Source organism: Mauremys mutica, chromosome 7 (genome assembly GCF_020497125.1).
Source record: "Mauremys mutica isolate MM-2020 ecotype Southern chromosome 7, ASM2049712v1, whole genome shotgun sequence".
Lineage (NCBI taxonomy): Eukaryota > Metazoa > Chordata > Testudines > Geoemydidae > Mauremys > Mauremys mutica.
In genome coordinates, this window is record NC_059078.1 from 64,958,748 (window position 1) to 64,975,579 (window position 16,832).

Consider the following 16,832-nt stretch of genomic DNA (forward strand, 5'->3'; position numbering starts at 1 on the left):
AGTTGCTGAAGCTGCTTAGCCCTTTTGATATAGTGTATGGAATCTTACCTCGTACTAGTGGAATAGCATTGCTTAAAAGGACCTCTGTATGGAAACCTGAACAGGCAAGTTACTGCAGGAGATTAAATAAAACAAGGTGCTTGTTAACCTTTGGGCACTGATGTTTATTGGCACATTTGGTACTGACAATAGGTGTTGTAGCTAGAAATATGAACTTCTGGCTTCAACAGATTCAGAAGACTTTAGAGAAAAAGATATTTTTAAACACGATTGGGAATTTTAAGAGCTCTTCAGCCACCCAAATTCAGTGATGTGTGGGAGTGAAGCAGGGGCCAGTTTTATGGCTGGTGGGCTCTTGGAGTTCAGGTACCAGATGGTAGCCCCAGGCTGTTCCATCTCTAACTAAACGTAATCTGTTGGAATTAATTGTTTCAGCTTTACAATTAAAAAGGGAAAAATCTGTGGAAGGAAACCTTCCTCTGCAAAATACACAAATGTTTTAAATAAATGTAAGGATGCATTTGGGGGAGAGTGGGAGTGGAATAATTTGATGTAATTATGCAGCTTTGTTTGGGTTTGCAGTATAACACTTCCTGATGTATTTCTTTACTATGAATAACCTCGGCTGTTCAGTTTGTATTTACTTCAACAAAATACCATTCTTCAATATTCCCTTCAGTGTTCTGTCTTCTCATTCAGTCATTAGCTATCAGCTAAATCAGCATTTTTTTTAATGCAAGCTTTGGCCTGGAGCATGCCCTCTGCTCATTCTTAGTAAACTTCACTACTTCTCTTCAAGCTCTTTCATGTCATGCCTAACCCAGTTATGACTTTTCTTTGATCATTATTTTATTTATGCTTTTGCTGTTTCCCTCTCTCTCTCTCTTTTTTGCTTTAACTACACTTTTATTTTTTTTAAATAGAGAGGTCGCTTTGTTAACTGTATGGGTAGTGCTGTGCATAAACTACCTCATTCCGTCTTTAGAGCTTCATTTTTTTTAAAGGGATATTTTTGTGGTCTTTTATATAAAAAAAATACTAACTTCATCAGTGTAATCTAATAAAATTATACAAAAATACCAGTTTCCTGAAGATTGGCTGTATTATTTCCCCATACGGGTAGAACACCTCTGCTGGGTTTTAGTGAACATTCTGCTGAAATCAATAAAATGTTTTGATGTGCTGTGTATACTTTGTAGCACAGGACATGTGCATCTCCTGGATGTATGTTACAGATTTCACAGAAGTGAAGTGATTGATGTGAACAAAACTAGTATATTAACAATTTTTCTCTCTTTTGAGAGAGAAAATGTTTCCTTTAAATATGTGTTTTGTGTATATACTGAAGACTTTTCTACCCCACTTCCTTACTATTGGTACATGCTATGGACTACCCAGTGAAATCTGATAGGTATCAGCGGCTCACTTTCATTCAGTGAATCATGTGTCAATAGTGCATAATTATTTTTAAGGGTCATTGTTCCACTCTTGACTTTTAAGTGCAATGGCATATATGTTTTATGTAGAACTGTTTTGACAGCAGTTTTTGTAGTTTTTTTTTAATGCTGATTTTATTTTCCAAATTTTTGCATAGGTCTGTAACCAGTGATGAAGGATCCATGAATGCATTCACAGGAAGGGGGTCACCTGGTAGGGGTCAAAAGACTAAAGTCTGTACCACACCTTCATCTGGTCATGCTGCATCTGTGAAGGATTCAAGCAGCAGATTGCCTGTTACAGACCCCACTCGGCCTGGTGCCACCACCAAAATCACCACCACCTCCACCTACATATCTGCCTCTACACTTAAAGTTAACAAGAAAACCAAAGGGCTCATTGATGGCCTTACTAAGTTTTTTACACCATCACCCGATGGTCGCAGATCACGAGGTGAAATAATAGACTTTTCAAAGCACTATCGTCCAAGGAAAAAGGTCTCTCAGAAACAGTCATGCACTTCTCATGTGTTGGCTACAGGTACCACACAAAAGCTAAAACCTCCACCTTCTTCACTTCCACCCCAAACTCCCATCTCTGGTCAGAGCCCCAGTTCACAAAAATCCTGCACTTCCACCTCTTCTAACTCTCCCCAAAGTTCTTCCAGTCAGTCAAGTGCACCCTCCTTTAGCAGCCTTCCTAATAACAGTCAGCTAAAGGGACTCTTTGATGGACTTTCTCATATTTATACAACCCAGGGACAGTCTCGAAAAAAGGGACACCCGAGTTATGCACCACCTAAACGTATGCGTCGTAAACCAGAGTTATCTTCCACATCAAAATCTAATACCCGTTTCTATGGAAAGAAAGAGATTAGAAGTAGGTTTATTTCTCATTCCTCCACCTCTGGATGGGGTGTGTCTAGAGGACGTGCTTTTAAAGCAATTGCTCACTTCAAGCGAACAACTTTCCTTAAAAAGCACAGGATTCTAGGCAGATTAAAGTATAAAGTGACCCCTCAGATGGGGACCCCCTCACCAGGGAAGGGGAGCTTGGCAGACGGAAGGATTAAACCTGATCAGGATGATGGTAAGCAAAGGTCAAAGCTCCAACCAAACCTGCGTCCCGTCCAAAACCAAAATTCTTATTTTGTCACATAGGTCTTAGCTATTTCTCTTATTCTTACTTCACTCTCATACAAAAGCAATGAAACTTTGACCTTTTACCTAATGCTGACTAAACCTCCAAAATGTTTTTTCTGACTAATACTATACCACCGTTTTATTATTATTTTTGCATCTGTAGTGGCACTAGGAGCCCCAAATGCCTTCATAACGTTGCTTATGGCTTTGTAGTACCGCATGAGTAGCCACTTTCATGCTACTTCCTTGTTCTTTCCCCTGCCCTTTCTCTGGCAGTAGTGCTGTCATTATGATTGTGTGCTTATAATGATGGACATTTCAATTCTTCATTTCCCTCTGCTCCATTGCTTTTTCATGACCAATTCCATCCTGCTGCAGTCTCCACAACACTTGATCTGTACTGCTGTAAAATGTCCTTTTTCTGATTATTTTTATTTAAGTAAGAGGAAATATATTTATAATGTCTGAATGTACATTTTAGCGTAGCACTGGTCTCCTAATTTTTTTAAAAGGTTTTTTGTTTAAACTAGCACTGAAGGGACACAGGATTTTTATTTTTATAGAGAGATAGCATTGGAGACTTAAAATACATTATACATATACTTAGTATCACCTTAACAGTTTCAGGAGGTTTGTGTTCAGAATTCATGTAGTACAGTTGAACTAGCCTATAAAGGCCTATAAGAGATACGCAAGAAAATACTGAAATTTGTTCCTGCAGCTGCAATTTTAAAAACTAGAGAGGGAGGTGGGGCATAGTTATAAAGGATTCCAAATCTAAACTAGAATGGGAGTTTCTAAGAGCTGTCACTGCCTGTAGTGCTATTTAGGAGTACCACACAGGAACTGTAAGGCATGTGGTCTTCATGTCTGTGAATAAACCTTCTGCTGGTTTTAAATAACAGATACAGAAATCAAAATAAGCATCAAACAAGAAAATACAGATGTAATTCTGGTGGGGAGCAAGGAAATTGTTACAGAGGAGGATGTGGAAGTTTTTAAGCAGGCTCGGGAACTTTCTCTGGAGGTAAGACTGACTGAAAATCATTTCAGTAATGAAGCATGTTGTGGTCAATTCAATTACCTTTCTAAATTAACATTGAATTATTTTTCTGATGTTCATTCAGCCTCATGGTATTTTTGATATGCTCCTTTGACCTAGTGTTTCATACTTGATGAATGTCTAGTGGAGATGTTCTGTATACAGTAGTATTCCCTTAGATTGAAGCTCTGTCATCCTGGTGGAGTGAACCAGATGAGTGACACTTGTGGATTTTAGATATCTGGTTCCTGTTTGCTAGACAAGAAATCAAAGGCTAAAATCCTGATCAGCCCTTTGAAAATGTAGGTGTTGGTAACTATTAACTGTGCATTTATACCCCCCACCCCTCATTCAGAAAGCAGACACTATGAAAAGCCACCAGATAATCTCAAGTATCAGAGGGGTAGCCGTGTTAGTCTGGTTCTGTAAAAGCAGCAAAGAATCCTGTGGCACCTTATAGACTAACAGACGTTTTGCAGCATGAGCTTTCGTGGGTGAATGCTTGCATCCGAAGAAGTGGGCATTCACCCACGAAAGCTCATGCTGCAAAACGTCTGTTAGTCTATAAGGTGCCACAGGATTCTCAGATAATCTCAGTGTCCTGTCACTCTTCTATAAGAAATGCAAAACTGGATTTTATGATCAGTATATAACTTCACTGCTTTATGTTGCCCAGTTATTTTAATAGTCTATAAGATTATTATGGTCATTGAAATGTTTGAGCTGGATCTGCCTAAAACTATTGCACCAGCTGGTACTTAGATGCTCTCTTTTTTAGTATGTGTTATAAATACATACCCTGCTGAGGCTGTATATCTTCCCTTGCTCCTTGTACACTCGGCTGAGAGAGCTCCCGACGTACAGACTGGATTTCCCTCTAGCAAAAAGGGCTTTTACTTTAATGTGCCAGTGCGAAAAGACAAGATTTTTTTCTTTGAACCTCATTGTGGAAGGTGCTATTCACAGGGGGAGCTCAAGGAGACAGGCAAAAACTGCATCTCTGAGAGTATGGGATGGAGGGAGCACATAACACCCACTACTACAATTTTTCCAGGGTTGTGTCTGAATCTAGACTTGTGATCTCCTGTGCAAGCCCTCGTCCAACCCCTCAGTCTTTTTAAAGAGAGTCTAGCTTGTCTCTCAGTAATAAACTTCCCCTTGCAGGCCAGAAGTGAAAGTACTGAGACTATGTCCGGTATAGACACACTGTGTAAATTAGGCACGATCTCAGCTCTAAGTGTTTCAGCCTAATTTGAGATTGGCTATTGAGGATTTTACCTCTTAGTTTGCTGCTAGCTACTTGTCTTTATAAATAAATTCTCATCCCTCTCCCACAGGTCAGAGTATATTCTGTTGGATTTATTTGATTAAGGTAACCCCCCCCCCCCCACACACACACACAAAGTCCCCATTTAACCTCCTCTGTGGACCCTAGAGGTCATTGTCCTACCAAGTGGACTACTGTCATCTCAGCTAAAGTTAACTTATTTTAACACCCTTTTGGCACTGGAGGTTGCAAATTGAACCCTCGGTTACCCACAGCACCTGCTTGCAGGAGGGGTAAGCCCACTTCTGGGATAAAGAAGGTGCTCCCAATGTCACCATCCTTCTTCATTTGCTTCTGCTGAGAAGGACCTCTTGGAATTTGAGCCAGGACTCCAGACAAGCTCTGCCAACTGCCTGTGAGATTTAGTGAATCAGAAAACCTGTTTAGCTGGGCCCAGCCCTGCCTGTTTTGTGGGCAGCATCTCCCAGTGCCAGGCCCTCCAGTGGAATGGAGCTTACAGCCAGCTTTTACTGCTGCACTCCAATCCTGCCAGGCTTTCTGCAGCCTGGGTTCTAGCCCCACATTTGACCATTTCCAGAGACGTCTAACAACTAATCATGTCAGAGAAACTTGAAGATTTTCTGATCTTAACCAAATGAAAATGAAGATGTGAATTGACTCTCCTCTAATTCCTTGTAACTGAAACTTTTTGCTTTTGTTACACCTGACAGAAAATCGGATGTAAAAACAGCAGTGAAACAAATGGCCGGTACCCTTCAGTAATAGAATTCGGGAAGTATGAGATCCAAACCTGGTACTCTTCACCTTATCCGCAGGAATATGCAAGGTAATAGGGTGGTCGAGATTACTATTTCTTTTTATGTGATGGTGAGGATGAGGGCTTCATCCTGTTCTTTTGTTTCACGGTATTTCAGCTGAGATTAAATTTAATTAACACATTGAGGCAGCACCCAAAACTATTACTTCTACAGCATTTCTTTTGCAGTCTTATTAATTTTGTACAAGTTCCTAGTTGTTCCTTTATTGCAAACATACTGTAAATCCTGCCTTTACTTTTTTTTTTTTTTTCCCAGCTGGTATTTCCCTCTTCCACTGAGAATGAGGTGTATATTGTGAACAGAATATACTGGATTAGACCAATTTCATTTTATTAACTAGAGGACTTTCCAGTGGCAACAGCCTACTTCACTTATTTGTAAACTTTCCTCAATTCTACCATACTGGGGACTGAGCAACCAGCTACAGGGAGCAATAAGTAGGCTGAGGTGATAGCAGGTAGTACATTAGTATGAACCAACAGTGTGATATGGCATCTAAAATGGGCATTGTGATTCTTGGCTGCACTTGCAAAAGGCATTACATTATGGAATGGAGAATTGATGATGCCTCTTTATGGTGATGGAGGCAGTTCTCCCTAGAATAGGTGCAGTTTTAGGCACCAAATTACCAAAAAGATGCGGATATAGAGGGGAAAAAATATACATGATTAAAGGTCTTCAGGGATGATTTTCCAGGAAAGATTAAGAAATAAATGTCTATAGGTTGGGGAAGTGATGATGGAGATGTGGACATAAGAACCTACAAATACTTGAAGGAAGTAAATCATTATAACCACCTATATACAGTCCCAGGACATGCGAGTTGCTTTTAGAGCACGTGTAAATTGGCCTCTGCTCCAAAGATGATATGATATAATTAGTTTATGCAACAGTGTCCTGCTGTGTCTGTAGTTTCAAAATGAGGATAAACCTAGTGCTAGAAAATTTACTGCAGGGATTTGCTGTTCTGGCAGTATGAGTGCAGGGGACTGGACTAGATGACCTCTCGAGGCCCCTTCCAATCCTAACATTCTATGAAACTAGGTGATCTAGTTAGTCGTCTTTCTCTAATTTCTGTGATTTGGTGAGGCAGCTAATGACAGTCCAAGCCATGGATCAGCTAAGATGAGGCATTCTTCACTTCTGACTCAGCGGAATCAACTCTACTATGTAATAAAGCCTCTCATCTCATTTAGGAGAAAATCACTTACATGAGTCTCTGTGCATTACTTTCAAATAATGCATGCCTGTTTTAATCTCCCCCCTGTGGTGCATGTTTGGCACACACAGAAATACAGTTTAATTCAAGTCTGTTCAGATATTTTTAAGATGGGTGGAGAGGGAGAACATGATTTTTGGTCACAGAGTTTAGAACTGTAACAGCACTCTAAAACTCTTCATGATTTTTATACTTCAACAGACTATCAAAGCTTTACCTGTGTGAATTCTGTCTTAAATATATGAAAAGTAAAAACATTTTGCTAAGACACTCAAAGAAGTGTGGTTGGTTCCATCCTCCAGCCAATGAAATCTACAGAAGAAATGATCTTTCAGTATTTGAGGTAGGTATATTAAAATCCAGATTGTTTAAAAAAGAAAAACTTACATGTATTTGTTGATTATATACCAGTTGAAGGCCACAGTAGAAAAAGATAAAAATGTATTACAGTAGAACCTCAAAGTCACGAACACCAGAGTTACAAACTGACTGGTTAATCAGACACCTCATTTGGAACCGGAAGTACACAATCAGGCAGCAACAGAGACAGCCCTCCCCCTTTGTGCCCCCCCCCCAAAGGCAAATACAATACAGTGTTAAATGTATAAAATATTAAAAAATAAAATAAAGGGAAAGCAACATTTTTTCATCTGCATAGTAAAGTTTCAAAGCTGTATTAAGTTAATGTTCAGCTGTAAACTTTTGAAAGAACAACCATACCCTTGAATGTTTGTTCAAAGTTACAAACATTTCAGAGTTACGAACAACCTCCATTCCCAAGGTGTTCGTAACTCTGAGGTTCTACTGTAAATATTTTTCCACTAATATTCATATTGTACTCAAAAAAATAAGTCTCTTCTTTCACTTTTCTCCACCTTTTATATCCTGTGTACTCGTAAGTTATGTAGAACTTAAGAGCTTTCTAGCCTTCTAGTGCGGCAAGCTTTTAGATGTATATTGAAACTATATCTTCCAACTACATGCTCTTTTACTTCTGGTCAGATAAGGGCACCCTTCTTTTTTCCTTTCTACCCATTACATAAGAACAGTCATACTGGATCAGATCAATGGTCCATCTAGCCCAGCATCCTGTCCCTTGACAGTGGCCTGTGCCAGATGCTTTGGGGGAATGAACAAATAGGACAATTTTTTGAGTGATTCATCCCTGGTCATCTAGTCCCAACTTCTGACAGTCAGAGTTTTAGGGACATCCAGAGCATGGGATTGCTCCGCGACCATCTTGGCTATTAGCCACTGATTAATCTATTCTCCATGAATTTATCTAATTCTTTTTTGGACCCAGTTATACTTTTGGCCTTCACAACATCCCATGGCAGATTGACTGTGTGTTGTGTGAAGAAATACTTCCTTATGTTAGTTTTAAATCCGGTGCCTATTAATGCAATTGATTGTCCTCTAGTTCTTGTGTTATGTGAAGGGATAAATAACACTTCCTTGTTCACTGTCTCCACACCATTCATGGTTCATGATTTTATAGACTTTTAAAGACATTCAGTTGTGACACTGATTATTTGGGGAAGGAAGAGAACAATGAGCATGACCATTGACTGACTGTATAGGAAATGCAAAGGTAACGTTTTCCTCACTTAAGTTTTCTGCATGGTTGATTTAGGACTCCAGGAGAGAGATCACTTGATCATTACCTGTTAGGTTCACTCCCTCTGGGACACCTGGCATTGGTCACTGTCGGTAGACAGGATACTGGGCTGGATGGATCTTTGGTCTGACCCAGTATGGCCATTCTTATGTTCTTATGTTCAGAAGTTAAATTTTGAAACTAAAGTTATTCCCCCTACAGAGAGCCTGAGAAATATCTCCTGAGGCATTCTGCCGGGGTGTGTTGGGTACCAGGCTGAACCTGATAGCTATCTGTATTACTTTCACCGCCTGTTACAAGTTGGGTCAAAGTAAACTGCCTTTAATTTAATTAGTTCAGAAATTAAACCAAGTAGAATATAATTCTTCAGGACATTTTGGAGCTAATCTCCTTAAGGACTTTTGACCACATTGCTCCGCTGTGAAAAGACCCTTGAGCTTAACTAATGAGTATTCTGTATCATGGCTTCAAGTGTCATTGCTGCACCCAATTACCTTAACCTACTTATTCATATTTCTTAAGCACCAGTCCCAATACTACTAGCAGAAAAGACTTCCAGGGTCTTAGGACCATCTTAATTCTCTCAGAAGAATGGCACAAGTATTTCTGACTATCAATACTGAAAAATAATTCTGAATTTTAAAAAATGCCACTACCTGGCACTTTCATATTGTGTAAATATATTTGTTACCCTTGCAGGTATGCTTGTCTATTCCATGTCTTGAAATACTGATATGTAATCGGGTGGAGTCCCCATGCAACTGAACCAAACCTTAAGACTTCTTCTAGTCATTCACAGATTTCATCTTCTTAACTAAAAGAAAATTCTGAATTAAAACTGCACCAACCCCAGCCAATGTGACTCGTTGGGGGGCCCAAAGGGTTACATGACCCTCCCCAAAATGCTGGCGGGGGGGGGGGGGGACACAAGGCCAGCAGCTGGGAAGATGAAGGGGCAAGGCCAGAACCGGAAGAAAAGAGGTGGGGCCAGAGCCTCTCCTCTTCCAGCCACGCTGCCTGGTGCAGCATGCAGCGGCTTCGCTCTCCCAGGCAGCCTTCAGCCATGCTGCCTACAGCCCAGGCAGGCAGCATGGCCAGACGCTGCCGGGGAGAGTGCATTAGTGGCTCCACACATGCCAGGGGGACTGGAGCAGAGTGCGGGGCTCCTGGGCTAGGGGTGGGGAGGAGTCACGGGGGTCACATGCCTTCCTTTAGCTGGTGCCCCCTTTGTGTTCCTTCTACTAGTCGCTCATTACCCCCAGCCTACATTTTTTTTCCTCCCAGATATTTCTGCTCCTATGGTTTTCCCATGACACAGGTGAGCCACGCCCTAGATCTCTCATCCAGAGAGTTACTCCCACCTTCCTTAAACTTTCCCAGAGTATAAAAAGCCACACATTTCCTAGTGAGTCACCAGTGAACATGATTAACCTGTTCCTCTCTGCTGGATTCTTTGCTAATACAGAGTAGGGCAACAGGTGAATCTGCCACTATGTTCGTGTTATTCTGTGAGCTGCCATCAATCCATACATCAAAACTTATTCAGTCCTTCATTTTTCTTTTTTTTAAGCATTCTTAAGGGTCTCTCAGAAAGAGCCATGGAAGAGAGAATATTTTGTGGAAGGTAAATCTGGATTCATCAGATGGCCTTTTTTTCCTTCTGTACTTGAGACACTTGGATAGGATTACTGAGACTCTTGAAGACTAACTTTTCCAGTTTGGTTGAAGTGTTGGCTCAGGCCATTACTTCTAATTTTGATAGCTGCAGAAACTCAATGAGGAGTTGATAAAAATTCTGCAGACACAGTGACTTTACCCCTTCATTCCCTGCATAACAGGACAGAGAAGGGGATGGGCTCTTATTCTCCTTCTGTTTCTCCAAGGAGCAGAAAATGCCCCAGGGCATCTTATGTTTATGTATGCCTTCCTTCCAGTGCAAAACTTTGACAGATCTAAGAGGAGACTTATTGTCATAATTTATTACTCCATTCTAGTCTAGCAAACATTGGTGTCTGAGATTGTAGTCCATTTTTCCCCATTGAACTGCTGAACAAGCTGGTCTTATCAGAACATTACGGAATGCCTTTCCATCTTCACATGGGTGCTCTTTCACAAAATAGCATATAGAATGTTTTAAAGGATTGTCTGTTTCTAGAATTTTTTTTAATATCAAGGAAGTCTTCCATTGAAACAACATAACAATTGGACACTTCCTCTTTTAGGAGAGTTGAAAAACAAAATCCAATATTCATTGCCAACATTTTTAGAGGAACTGAAATGTCTTTAGTTAACCATTACAAGTTTTTAAAAATCTAATTAAGGCCGACTTTATCACTTGTTTTTATCACTTGTTTGCATGTGTGTAAAAAAAACAAAAAAAAATCCCCAGTTTCGTACAAGGGAGTCAGTTGCATGAGTGTGCTTAAAATACTTCTGAAATTGTAAGGTACTATAGTGAGATACATAAAAGTATCTCAGAGCGATAGCCATGTTAGTCTGAATCAGCAAAAAATACAAAAAATACTTGTGACACCGTAGAGACTAACAAATTTATTTGAGCATAAGCTTTCATGGGCTAAAACCCACTTCATCGGATGCATGCAGTGGAAAATATAGTAGGAAGATCTATATACACAGAGAACATGAAAAAATGGGTGTTGCCATACTAACTATAACGAGAGTGATCAATTAAGGTCGGCTATTATCAGCAGGAGAAAAAAAAACTTTTGTAGCGATAATCAGGATGGCCCATTTCCAACAGTTGACAAGAAGGTGCGAGTAACAGTAGGGGAAAAATAATTAGCATGGGGAAATAATTTTTACTTTGTGTAATGACCCATCCACTCCCAGTCTTTATTCAAGCCTAATTTAGTGGTGTCCAGTTTGCAAATTAATTCCAGTTCTGCAGTTTCTCATTGGAGTCTGTTTTTGAAGTTTTTTTCGTGGAGTATTGCGACTTTGAAGTCTGTAATTGAGTGACTAGGGAGGTTGAAGTGTTCTCCAACTGGTTTTTGAATGTTATGATTCTTGAGGTCTGATTTGTGTCCATTTATTCTTTTGCATGGAGAAGAAAAAACTATTTCCCCATGCTAATTTTTCCGTTACAGTTACTCACACCTTCTTGTCAACTGTTGGAAATGGGCCATCCTGATTATCACTACAAACGTTTTTTTTCCCTCCTGCTGATAATAGCCCACCTTAATTGATGATTCTCATCATAGTTAGTATGGAAACACCCATTTTTTCCTGTTCTCTGTGTATATAGATCTTCCTATTGTATTTTCCACTTCATGGATCCGATGAAGTGAGTTTTAGCCCACGAAAGCTTATGCTCAAATAAATTTGTTAGTCTCTAAGGTGCCACAAGTACTCCTCGTTCTTTTTGATAAAAGTATTTGTATCAGTTCTTCTTAACTCGTAAGTAATGTTTTTTATCTTAAGCTTACTTACAGATATTGTCTTATCCACCCCCAGATACCTGTATGAGGTTAGTGCTTACCCACTTTACAGCAGGTAAAGCAGAGACTTGTCCAAGCCACACCAGAAACTGACTCTGGCAATGGATTATAATAGAGGAATTTCTTCCTGGTGCTGTGCCTAGACCAGAAGGCTCTCTGTGTAAATGAAATATAGATGGTCCCATCATCAAAGAACTCTAGTTGCAAGTAATCGTTTCCCTGAAGAAGAATCCTGAGGAAAGACTCGGCTGCTCACATTGACTATGCTCTTCATTTCAGGGAGAAACTGATTGTGATCAAAGAAATCTGCACTTGTGCCTAGCCTGTCTGCAACCATCAGTATCACAGCTTGATACTTTATACTTATAACAGACATAGACTAATTATGGTACTTAGCTTGAAAATTTACTTCTCTTGCTCAGTAGCATCTTCGCTCCAGTGTAGAATTTTTATCTTCTCTAATTATATCTAAAATACTGCAGTGTATAATACCAAAGTGACATCCCATTTGCTGGCCCTACACTTCAGGGACTCAGAATAATGCAGTTCAATCTGTTCTACTTTTGGAGGGCAGCTCCTTCAGTAATGATCCAGAGCTTAAGATAGCTTTAATAATGTTTGCATTATCTGCTATTCATATCTGTTTGATTATAGGGCAATAAGTGAAAGAGATGTAACAAAGTCTGACTGGACCAATTATTAGATCAGATAACCTTGATTGTTTGAGAAATCCAGATCTTCTGAAGATTCTTGCTAATGCAAACAATTAGCACTAACAGAGAATTTCTATTCTGAAATTAACGTTTTTCCCCTTAATACTACATTTTTCAGGTTTTCTTAAAGGATACTGTAAGTACAAGATACCATTTTATGCGAAATAATATGTGAGAAATAATGGTTTTGTGGGAAAAAAATTTATCTGTTTCATTTATTTATTTTTTTTTACTTTTTTTTTTTTTTTAGGTTGATGGAAATGTGAGCAAAATTTATTGCCAAAACCTTTGCTTGTTAGCCAAGCTGTTTCTGGACCACAAAACGTTGTATTACGATGTTGAGCCATTCCTTTTCTATGTTCTTACAAAAAATGATGAAAAAGGCTGTCACTTAGTTGGATATTTCTCTAAGGTAAAGCAATATCTCTATATGCTTTTTAATATTAACAATTCATAATTTTTCCACTGTTAAAAATTATGCTTCTTATTCAAGTATTTTTGCATATATAATTTCAATAGATGAAGACAGTTTTTAAAATTTGAAATCCCATCTGCAAGTCTCATAAAATTGTTCACTGATAGACAATAACAATATCTTTATTCCCCCTCAAAACACTTATATTAACTGAGAAAAGTTCTATGTGTATTCAGTAGAGCTGTCAATTAATTGCAGTTAACTCACGCGATTAACTAAAAAAAAGTAATCGAGGTTAAAAAAAATTAATCTCCGCTTTAATCACACTGTTAAACAATAGATTGCCCATTGAAATTTATTCAATATTTTTGTATGTTTTTCTATATTTTTAAATATATTGATTTCAATTACAACACACTATACAAAGTTGACAGTGCTCACTTTATATTATTATTTTTATTACAAATATTTGCACTGTAAAAATGGCAAACAATAGAAATAGTATTTTTCATTTTGCCTCATCCAAGTACTATAGTGCAATCTCTTTATTGTGTAAGTGCAACTTACAAATATAGATTTTTTTTGTTACATAACTGCACTCAAAAACAGTACAGTGTAAAATTTTAGAGCCTACAAGTCCACTCAGTCCTACTTCTTGTTCAGCCAATTGCTAAGACAAAGAAGTTTGTTTACATTTACGAGAGATAATGCTGGCAGCTTCTTATTTACATCACCCGAAAGTGAGAGCAGGTGTTTGCATGGCACTTCTGTAGCCGGCATTGCAAGGCATTTACTTGCCAGTTCTGTTAAACATTTGTATGCCCCTTTGTGCTTCGGCCACCATTCCAGAGGACATGCTTCCATGCTGATGATGCTCATTTAAAAAAAATAAATGCATGACTGAACTTCTTGCGGGAGAGTTGTATGTCTCCTGCTCTGTTTTATCCGCATTCTGCCATATATTTCATGTTATAGCAGTCTTCGGCTCATGATCCAGCACATGTTGTTCATTTTAAGAACACTTTCACTGCAGATTTGACAAAACACAAAGAAGGTACCAATGTGAGATTTCTAAGGATAGCTACATCACTCAACCCAAGGTTTAAGAATCTGAAGTGCCTTCCAAAATCTGAGAGGGACGGGGTGTAGAGCATGCTTTCAGAAGTCTTAAAAGAGCAACACTCCGATGCGGAAACTGCAGAACCTGAACCACCAAAAAAGAAAATCAACCTTTCTGCTTTGGATGGTTATCGAACAGAACCCGTTATCCACATGGATACATATCCTCTGGAATGGTTGCTGAAGTATGGTGTGACAGATTGGATCACAGCAACCCCCTTGGGACTGCCACCTGGTGTGCTTAGACTACCTTTGAGCCTGTTTTCCGTGCCAGCTTCGGATTTTAGTGCCCTGCCTGGTTTGAGCCAGACATGCTAGCCTGCTACAAACACAGACCCAGGTCTGTACTATGTGTCCCACAAGTTGCAGGCTTAACTGAAAACAGCTTAAGAAGTGCTCCTGTCTCCTCCGCTCAGATACCCAACTCCCAATGGGGTCCAAACCCCAAATAAATCTGTTTACCCTGTATAAGCTTTATACAGGGTAAAAGTCATAAATTGTCCACCCTCTATAACATTGATAGAGAGAGCTGTACAGCTGTTTGCCCCCCCTCCAGATATTACAACATACTCTGGGTTTTACTCTGGTAAAAAGTGATTTTATTAAATACAAAAAGTAGAATTTAAGTGGTTCCAAGTAATAACAAACAGAACAAAGTGAATTACCGAGCAAAATAAAATAAAACATGCAAGTCTAAACCTAATACAGTGAGAAAGTGATTACAGATATAAACTCACCCTCAGAGATGTTTCAGTAACCTTCTATCACAGACTGGACGCCTTCCTAGTCTGGACCCAATCCTTTCCCCGGTACAGTCCTTGTTCCAGCTCAGGTGGTAGCTAGGGGATTTCTCATGTCTGCAGCCCCCATTTTTTCTGTTCCACCCTCTTATATATTTTCTGCAAAAGGCGGGAATCCTTTGTCCCTCTCTGGGTTCCCACCCCTCCTTCTAAATGGAAGAGCACCAGGTTAAAGATGGATTCCAGTTCAGGTGACATGATCACATGTCACTGTAAGACTTCATTACCCACTTGCCAGCACACAGGTATACAGGAAGACTTACAAGTAAACGGAGCCATCTACAGTCAATTTTTCTAGTTGATGGGAGCCATCAAGATTCTAAACCACCATTAATGGCCCACAGTTTGCATAACTACAATAACACCTCAGTGTTATATTTCATATTTCTAGTTTCAGATACAAGAGTGATACATTTATACAAATAGGATGACCACACTCAGTAGATTATAAGCTTTGTAAGGATACCTTACAAGAGACCTTTTGCATGAAGCATATTCCAGTTACATTATATTCACACTCATTAGCTTATTTTCATAAAATCATATAGAGTGCAACGTCACAGCCAGCTATAACAGTGCCGTGTGGACCCCTGTTCTCACTTTCAGGTGATACTGTAAACGAGAAGCGGGCAGCATTATCTTCTGCAAATGTAAAGAAACTTGTTTGTCTGAACAAAAGTTGGACTGAGTGGACTTTTGGCTCTAAAGTTTTATATTGTTTTATTTCTGAATGCAGTTTTTTTGTATATATAATTCTACGTTTGTAAGTTCAACTTTCATGATAAAGAGATTGCACTACAGTATTTATATTTGGTGAATTGAAAAATACTATTTCTTTTGTTTTTTATAGTGCAAATATTTGTAATAAATATAAAGTGAGCACTGTACACTTTGTATTCTGTGTTGTAATTGAAATCAATATATTTGAAAATGTAGAAAATATCCAAAACTATTTAAATAAATGGTATTCTGTTATTGTTTAACAGTGCAATTAATCGTGATTAATTTTTTTAATCGCTTGACAGCCCTAGTATTCAGTTAAGTCTGTTTTTACTGGTTATCTGGTGATTTATAATTGTTCAATTTGACATGAAATCTTTTTCTATACAGTTCACTTAGTTACAGATTCTGCATAGATATACTGTACTACGCCTGGTTTTCAAAAGTTTTAGATGTACAAAATAGGCTCAATTTACATGTGTATTTACAGATGTATTTTGGTAAAACTTGCTATTTACACATAACAAATGACCATTTCTGTTCATCTTTGGTCACTTGTGTGCATAAATACCTGACTTTTTTTTGCAGTTTTTAATTGCACATTAAACTTTTGAAAATCAAGCCCTAAGTTACTAATTTTCATAGTGGATGTCTTTTTGACTTGTGGTGATACTTCAAATTTTAAAACAACAATCCCAATTATTGCTAAGAGGGAATTTCCTCCGTATTGCCTTGACAGAGGCTATAGTAAAATTAATTGCAAGGTAAAAGTAGAATTTCTTGGAATAGGGAGAAGCTCTATATTTGTTTGTCAGCTTTCAAGTCAGAGGTTTGATATGTCAGTAGCTTCCAAACTAACTTGTCATAAAATCATTTTTATCTTTAGAAATTAGGTGATTTTTCTCATTTTCCTTCAGATTGCTCTTAACAAAAAAAAGATCTGAAATAATTTTTTTTTAAAGAGATCTGTTGAAAGTGATAAAGTTGGAGTAGCAGCATAGTCTACTGACGTGTTTTGGGACTGATACATTTGTCCTCAAATA

The 16,832-nt window shown here is 38.7% G+C and overlaps 1 protein-coding gene across 1 annotated transcript in view; it reads left to right on the forward strand.

Moving 5' to 3' along the window:
• The window catches only part of KAT6B (lysine acetyltransferase 6B), a 199,787-nt gene that overhangs the window by 123,695 nt on the left and 59,260 nt on the right, over positions 1-16,832 (forward strand). Inside the window, exons 7-11 of the mRNA XM_045023514.1 lie at positions 1,595-2,526; positions 3,485-3,606; positions 5,620-5,735; positions 7,148-7,289; positions 12,986-13,147. Of these exons, the coding sequence (XP_044879449.1) occupies positions 1,595-2,526; positions 3,485-3,606; positions 5,620-5,735; positions 7,148-7,289; positions 12,986-13,147 (1,474 nt within the window). The remainder of the gene's footprint in view (positions 1-1,594; positions 2,527-3,484; positions 3,607-5,619; positions 5,736-7,147; positions 7,290-12,985; positions 13,148-16,832) is intronic.